The sequence below is a fragment of the Monodon monoceros genome, unplaced genomic scaffold (genome assembly GCF_005190385.1).
Source record: "Monodon monoceros isolate NGI ecotype Baffin Bay Population unplaced genomic scaffold, NGI_Narwhal_1 Super_Scaffold_2, whole genome shotgun sequence".
NCBI classification, from domain to species: domain Eukaryota; kingdom Metazoa; phylum Chordata; class Mammalia; order Artiodactyla; family Monodontidae; genus Monodon; species Monodon monoceros.
Window position 1 is genome coordinate 63,235,169 of NW_021703776.1, and position 8,390 is coordinate 63,243,558.

Genomic DNA, 8,390 nt, shown 5'->3' on the forward strand with positions numbered 1-8,390 from the left:
CAATATAAGTAAGCTGAACTAGTATGAATGAAAAAGCATACAGGAAGCCCCGCTTCCCTCAAGTCCTCTGGGACTTAAAATTCCAGCAATAGCTTAAACATGCTTCAGTTAAGATAGTGTATTGGTACATGCTTTCCTTTTCCAGCCAGAACAGATTAGTAACATAAACAAGGCATGTCATATTTCCAACTGGCCTGCACCAGTTCCCCATACCTTCAGATAGGAGGAAAATGTATGCTAAATAAGAGTGATTAACTTCTTAAAGGAAAGACTTAGAGAAGAAAAAGAAAAGGGGTTTGCTTGTAAAAATGGTTAGGAATCTGCTAAAATACTTCTCTCATTCTCTCTTCTTTCTTCCTCTCTCTCCCCCCTTTAAAAAAAATTGTAAATTTTGGAAAGAAGCTCTAGAGTAATGTGAACTGGCTAGTTAATAGTAAATAGTAGAGAACACTAATTATATTCATTTAAATATCTATTGTAAATTTGTAAATCTTGCTCCTTTTTAAAAAAAAAAATCAGTGACATTTAAAAAAATTTTAGTCCTAAAAATTATTTAATATGTTATTTAATATATCAATTTGGAAGGGCTGGGAAGATCTCCTTCCTAGTCTCTTGTGGGAATGGAAAACTTGGAGAGGCTTCTTTTAATCTCTTCTCTAGTGTATTTAATATACTGTAAGTTCAATAATATGATCAACCACTAAGTAAGCTTAATATTCCATTTGAACTGTATGTGTAAACTGTGTTGGTTCTGTGCCTTGACTTAGACTCCAGACTAGATACTAACAAAGAACCATACTTTGAACTATTAACTTCAGAGTTCCTAAACCTGTACATTTAAATAAATTCTTAGCTCTGATATGAACTTCCAATCAATTATAAAAATTACTTAGTCATAAAACAACTTTAAAGCTGTAAGGCTTGGTTTTAGAACCCTAAATGTAAAGTCAGCTAAGATTCATTGTTTGTATTAAAGTATGCTGTTAGAGTCCTGTTCTTAAACTATTAGTATTCACGTAAGTAAGAACTTGCTGGTTTTTTTCCCCCAGAATGCTCATTTGGGCAGTAGCAATAAAGGTTTGCATGTCATTTTTAAAACGGAGTTCTCCTGGAAAAACATTACCATTGAATAGCACAAAAACGAACATGTTTTGTTTGGGTCATTACCTAATATATTGAGTAATTTCTCAGTAAAAGAATATTTTTTTAACATCTTTATTGGAGTATAATTGCTTTACAATGGTATGTTAGTTTCTGCTTTATAACAAAGTGAATCAGCTATATATATATAAACATATATCCCCATATCTCCTCCCTCTTGCGTCTCCCTCCTACTCTCCCTATCCCACCCCTTTAGGTGGTCACAAAGCACCGAACTGATCTCCCTGTGCTATGTGGCTGCTTCCCACTAGCTATCTATTTTACATTTGGTAGTGTTTATAAGTCCATGCCACTCTCTCACTTCGTTCCAGCTTACCCTTCCCCCTCCCCGTGTCCTCAAGTCCATTCTCTACATCTGCGTCTTTATTCCTGTCCTGCCCCTAGGTTCTTCAGAACCTTTTTTTTTTTTTTAGATTCCACATATATGTGTTAGCATACAGTATACAATGGAATATTACTCAGCCATAAAATGAAATGAAATTGAGTTATTTGTAGTGAGGTGGATGGACCTTAATATTCATACAGAGTGAAGTAAGTCAGAAAGAGAAAAACAAATTCAGTAGAAGAATATTAACTTGATGTTGAATTACATTTATCCACTAATTATAATGAGGGAAAAAAAGAGTTTGCTTTTCTTAAAAATCTCTGAGCCTTTTACTGGTCAAAAACAACCACATTTTACCAATATGGTATTTACTATGAAGTTATAACCACGTTATAACAAATATTTACCATAAGCAACTACTACTTTACTAAAATGCACACTTCTGAAAACGATTTTAGGGCAGCCACTTCATCAGTAGGTTTATTCTGTTTGGTGTTAGCCAAATAGAAATGATGGATGCCATATGAAATGGGTCCAGATTTCTAATAAATATTCCAATTGAAATTTAAGAAAAACTTTTAAATGAATTATGATGAAAGATAAAATTAAAGACAGTGTTCTGCATACAAACTCCTGCCTTTCTCAGAGACTAACCCATATTTTGTGTAGTTAATCCTGGAGTGTCTGGGCTTGGAAAGCTCTCTTACCAGAACTCACAGCTTTAAAAACAGACCTGCTTAAAATTCAAACAACCAGGGCAGGAGACAGTCTGCCAGCAAGGTTAATACACATTTTGCTTGGCTGGAAAATCTGGAGGCACAAACCTGGCTGGCAGCGGAGGGTCTGCCTTGCCAGCCACCAGCCAGGAGGACCGGTGGTAGGCATAGCGGTACCTCTTGTTGTCCACAGGGACGATGTCCATCAGGACTATGTACTTGGCCTCAGAATCCACGCCGGAAAAGGACACACGAATGGTAGGAAACATCCTCCTGACACAGTGAGACAAAGAGAATCACCCGAATTAGAGAGGGAGGAAAAGGGTCCGCCTTCCCTCCCTACCCAGCCCCCAAATTCTTTGTGTTTCCTGTAAAGCCATTCAGAGATGTGAATACGGAGACTGACCTTCTCCCGAGCCTAGATAATCTTAAGTGTCATCTCTGTAGGAGTCCTCATTAATACCCAAAGGTCTGCAATTAGGGAAAATCCTGTGCTAAATCATCAAGCCCATTAGGCTCCCAGACCAAAGTCTCCAGAGCAGACAGAGTCCTATAACCTCCTTGCCTTCCAGGGAGAAAACTCACTCTTGCCTCAGTAGAAAGCCAGAGCAGGGTTCTCAAGTTGGGTTTCGTTTTGGGAGACTTTGGGCGGTGTGTCCCAGAGTCCTGAGAGCTGGAGCAGTCAGGCGCCAAGGGGCCACCGACCCCCGGAGCCTTAGCCCCAGTCCCAGGAGCAGCCTGCACCTGGGACTTCCTGCCTGCCCTGAGTCAGCCCACTGCGGCGCCAAGGGGCCCCCTGCACCAGAGCTCCTTCCTACCGGGAGTGTGGTCGTTTCAAATTTCATTCTTCCTCCCAGGTTTTCATTTTAGTTTTTAATGGGAGCCTCTGCAAATTGAGGCTGATAAAAGGGAGCCACCTGCCTCCCTCACAGCACCCAGCAGCCCGCCCTGTACCCCGGCATGAGCTGAGTTCCTGCTTCCCTCCAGATGCCGACCCTGCACCCAGAAGCCGTCCCAGGCTGCAGGGGGCCAGAGATCCCAGTCCCATGCCCTTAGGGCAGGGGTGGGGCTTCCCACAGCCAGATCCCAAGAAAGCAAATGCCTGGACATCTGTCTCAGCAGCTCTTTCCAAAAGCAAGTCTGCCGAAAGAAACCCTCCTTGAGCGAAGCTTCCTCTTGGAGCTCAGGACCAGTAGAGTTTCACCCAGTTCCTGGAAACTCCCTCTGCCACCCAGGGCACTATTCCCTTCTCCCCACTCCTCACTCGACAAGCCCCCCTACAACCTGCCAGACTTGGTGATGATCATCTCTGTGCCCAGCTCGTGGAATTTGTCCCAGAGCTCCTTGGTCTCCAGGCTGCAGGCAATTTTGGCCATTTCCTCGCTGGGGATGATGGGGGTGGTGGGGATCAGCGGCTCAGTGCACAGAGAGGAGGAAGATGGGCTGCTGTTGCCCGCGACGCTGCCACCAAACTCCCCGTGAGCATCTAGGCTGGTCAGCTCGCCCAGGGGCTGAGCGCAGGACGACTTCTCGACAAATTGTTCTGCAGGCAAAGAGAATTGAGAATGACAGCTAATTCTGTCAAGCAAAGATACAGAAAGGAGAACAGCACAACTGAAATAGGTTCCTGGATTGACTTTGGAAAAGTTACGCACAGAATCTCCAGAAGGACAGCAATAACCCATCACTATATAAATTAAGCCTGAAATTCCTGTGAAGTGACATGGCTCCTGCTTGCTTACGGAACCAAATGAGTGAGTTTTAGAACCATGGTTTGTTACCACCATTACTGAAACCCACTTTGGAGAATAGAAATGCGAGGAGTGGATAAAGAGAAAGGCATGATCATAAAGAATTAAAAGCAAGTAGTCCTGTTGTTATCCCTCCCATGTTCTAGACTTCACAGCTTGTGGGCTCTAGTGCCAGTTCTTCCTCATTGACAAAGAGGACACTTTTCTGCAGGGAGATCAAGGGAGTGAAGAAGTCAGCACCATCCTCACTTTGAGAGGAACTTCCCTTCCCTCCTGGAGTCACCTCCCCATAAGAAAAAGTGAAAAAGGGGTGTTGGGGGGGGTTAAAAAATTGTCACTTCACTTCTCTGCCTGGCTCCGTTTCCTAGGCTTTCAGATGTTACATTAGGGCATTTTTATAATTTCCCTCCCAGCCTGAGATCTTATGAAAGACTAGCATATTTATTGCTTGTTAAATCACAGGAGTACAATCTCTGGGCCAATTTTTTGGACCAGGCTTGAAACAAGTACTTGAGGGATGATATGTTTATTTCTCTCTCTGTCAAGAACGTTTTGGAAGTGAGCAAAAGAACCCCAAACCCAGAAGAGCAGAGTATTGAAGTTGGAAGAACAGTTTGCCATCTACCATCAAGCTGAAACACCACTGCCTACGAACCAAACACTCTCCCCCACAGATGATAAGGGCCTGGGACTACACCAGTCACTTTGATGGAATACAGGGGGAGCTCTGTAATTGTCCCAATTATCTTGCATCCTTTAAAAAAGAAACTACTTGAATCCGCAATGTGAAACTGAACTTCAAACAACTCTAAGTGCCCTCAAGGAATTGAAACAAGTTTTTTATATATATATATATATATATATATATATATATATATACACACACGCACACACATACATACACACACACACACATAATGTTTTATTTCTCACATTTCTCTTTTGACTTGGGGCAGGCAAGCAGGAAGTAGAGAATTTTTACCTTCTTTTCTCTTAGAAGAATAATCCAACTCATGGAAGCATTTTAAATTAATAATAACCAAATTGTCTTATCCTTCTGTTTTCAAACTCAAAGAGAACCATGCCATGGTAAAATCATATTTTTTACTAATGTTTTCAGAAACACATTCACATAACATCTTTATAGGGAATTAACAAGTAGCCTTAGAAATTTTCTGACTGAAAAACGCAAATGCTGTAAGCTCCAGACTAACCAGTGGGTCAGGGTTGGGAAGTGGAGGAAGAAGAAAATGATACAGAAATGCTCTAACACAATGTTATATGTCAATTATATCTCAATTTTAAAAAAAATTAATGATCTAGTCATCTGAGGTGGTTCTTCTGAGTAGATTTAACGTGTTTAAATGAGCAGTAATGAGACACTTGTGACTTCCACCGTACAGTTTCTTCAGCATCTCGCTAGTGTTTCATTCTCTCTTAACAGGTATTTCACATGCCCGAGTCCTTGGCTTACAGCTGCTAATTGTGCTCTGTTGAACTGGCCCCTGAAAGGGACTAGAATGCCTTCTGACAATTGAAAAACGGTTCTGGTTCTTTTTGGAGCCGGTCTCAAAAGCCCCAGGGGAGGGAGGATGCTCATTTTACAGACTGGGGTGAGGGTGGAGGTACCGTGAGCTGTGAATGGTTTTATAGTTTAGAATTCAGAGGAAGGTGGGTTTTTTCTCAGGAAAGCGATGTTGTAATGACAGTGGAGCTGAAGCTGGCATGTTTCCCAGTCTACTGTCTGTACTTCTGTCAGGAATTTTAACCTGAAATCCTTTTTTCCTGCTAGCTACCAAATTATAATGGGGGCATTTATAAAGAATTCAGAGGCCCCCTAAATAGGAGCGGATAATGTTGGGAAGTGCCACAAACGTAACTTTGAAATTGGTGGTGAATTTTTTTCTAAACAGTTGGAGTTTGTCTGATTGGTTGTTTCCATTTCTTCGGCAGGTTTAGATTTACATAGGAGGATAGGTGGGAAGAACCAGGGAAAGGGAGTGAAAACCTTGGAGGAGACTTTTTGACATGTTTTCTGGAGATCTTCCGGTTTCCTTTTCCTTGGTTCTAAGTTGCTGCAGGGATTTTAGTTCTCTCTTCTCTCTCTGCCCAGGCCCCTTATTTTTCATCTCTAACATTTCATCTTTTATATTATTATTGTTGTTTCAAGGTGTGAGATGTTAAAATGTTGAGAAGGACAGGGAGAAGGAAGAAAAAAATTGACTAGCGTTTAAAAGGTTTTAAAAATATTACCCTAAGTTCGCTATTTGATGCTTTCCACAGTTTTAGGGCTACCAGATGATCAGGGTGTGGAATAATTATTACCCGGGGACCCAAGAGGTGATGATGAGAACACTTCTTTCTCCCTCAGTTGTAAACCCTCAGTTGTAAAGGGACTTAAAACACTTATCTCCAGCAGTTTCTTTCCCACACAATTCACTCGTGGTAAGGGGAATATAGTCCCTTTTTTCCCTTTACTCTGAGAGTAGTGTCTTCTATAAATGGTAAAGGTTGTTAAATAAACAGTATAGCTAAAAGTTGAGGAATCTGGGAAATGGTAACTGGCTAATGTTTTTGCCAACCTCCACTGAAAATGACGGCAGTTATGAAATGATGTCTTACAGATAAGTCTAGAGCTTCTGTGAAGAAAATGGTTCATGCGGGGACAACTGGCTTATTCTACAGCACTTGACAGTTGTCTTAAGGAGCTGACTTTGTGTAGTCTATTCAACTCGGGGGAAAAACAAAATTAAGCTAGTTTCTTGTGAAGTCAGAGTCTCCTTGGTTTCAAATGCACAAGCAGGTGTTACACGCATCGTAAATCCTGTTGAGTCATTAAAAGGGGTTTTATTAGTATTTATCCCCTAAATGTTTTTATCCCAACAAAGTTACACACACCGGATGTCCGACTTGACATAAGGATTCTAGAAAAATAGGTAGGGAAAGCGACTAGCGATATACGTACGAGATACGAAACCGGTTGCATTTAACAGACTGTGAAGTCCCTAAAGAATTCGGGCCTAAGAGAAAAAAACAAATCTCCCACCCGCAACGTATGTCTATGGCCTGAGGTTCAGAGCTGCCGCGAGCCGGGAAAGGTGGCCACCCTCGAGAGCCTCCTGAAGCTAGGGAACGGAGGGACAGACAAATGTGCAGCACTGCCATGCCTGCGCACCCCGACGGTCTAGCACGCGACTTACCCAGTGGTTTGATAGTGTTCTCCGTAGCTTCCTTCTCTTTGGAGCCGCCGCTCGACATCAGCGCGGCGATGGAGAAGGCGTTGGCCCTGGAGGAAAGCTGGGGCTTGGGCGACGCCGTGAACTCCATGGCCCCTAGTGCGCGGTCCTGGCCAGGGACCTGGCCTGCTGAACTGCCGTCCAGCTTCCCCAAGAGAGACAGAGACTGAAACACAGCGGAAAGTTTCCAAGTGCAATCACAGGGGAGTCGGGGACTCTAGATGAGTCAGCCCCAACCTCCCGAGAGCTCCACACCGGCCTCTCCTTTCCCCCACCGCAAGAGCCTCGAGCCGCAGAGACTTCAAACTAGCCGGAGAGGACCAACCGCGGTCTCAGCTAGGTGTGCAAGCACCGGGACGCTCCGTAGGACCACAGGCTGTGCCTCCGGAAGCTGGAGACAAGCATCAGCTGCGCAAAGCCCAGGGGTCCTGTAGCACCCGCTCCACGTCTTTCCTCCCTCCCCACTCTGGGGACAGTCGGAGCGGCCAAGCGCAGCTAAAATGGGGTGGTTGCCTGGGAGCGGGAGCGTAGCCGTGCGAGCGCGGAGGGGCGCGGAGGACACTGCGCCCGGGCGTTCGCCGCCCTGCGCCTTAATTTGCTGGCAGCTGCGATCCCCGCGGCCCGCAGCCAGTCAGCGCCGCCACACGTCACCGCTTCCTGATTCCGCCGCCGGGGGCGGGGCCGGGTGGGGAGGGCGCGCCCGGGGCGCGGCGTCCGCGTGGCTTCGCTCAGCAGCCCGCTGGAGCATGGCACCCGTTCGGGGAATGGGGTGACACCACCAGGCTGGCGCAGCGGCCGCGGACACAGCCCGCCTGGTCTCGCAGTCCTGGAGTGAGAAGGAGGTGATCGCTGTCGGGAGGGGGCATTTTGTTCGCGTCCTAAGACCTGGGATCTCAGGAACGTAGACCAGAGGAAGCCTCGGGGAGTTTTTCCTCCTTCCATTCTTTTTCTTACTGGTGCTCAAAGTTGCAAAAGGAAGTTAGAAAGCGCTAAGTAGGGCAGAAACCGACGCCGTAGAGCTGGCGCCAATGGGCCATATCCCATTCGCCGGGCAGCACCCAGGGCTGGATACCTACACTCGTTGGGCTCCAAAATCTGGCTGCTAGACAGTGGGGCTGGAGGGATGTAGCCCTGCAAAAGATACGCTAAGTGAGGGCTGTGAGCATTTGACAAAGGATGATCTCAGAACCACGGCTTCTTC

The 8,390-nt window shown here is 45.1% G+C and overlaps 1 protein-coding gene across 1 annotated transcript in view; it reads right to left on the reverse strand.

Moving 5' to 3' along the window:
• Nucleotides 1-7,669, reverse strand: part of TBX20 (T-box 20) — a 51,221-nt gene extending 43,552 nt beyond the window's left edge. Inside the window, exons 1-3 of the mRNA XM_029234104.1 lie at nt 7,154-7,669; nt 3,487-3,745; nt 2,311-2,475 (exon numbers count right to left, since the gene is read on the reverse strand). Of these exons, the coding sequence (XP_029089937.1) occupies nt 2,311-2,475; nt 3,487-3,745; nt 7,154-7,280 (551 nt within the window). The 5' untranslated portion in view covers nt 7,281-7,669. The remainder of the gene's footprint in view (nt 1-2,310; nt 2,476-3,486; nt 3,746-7,153) is intronic.
• Between the last annotated feature and the right edge of the window lie 721 nt (nt 7,670-8,390).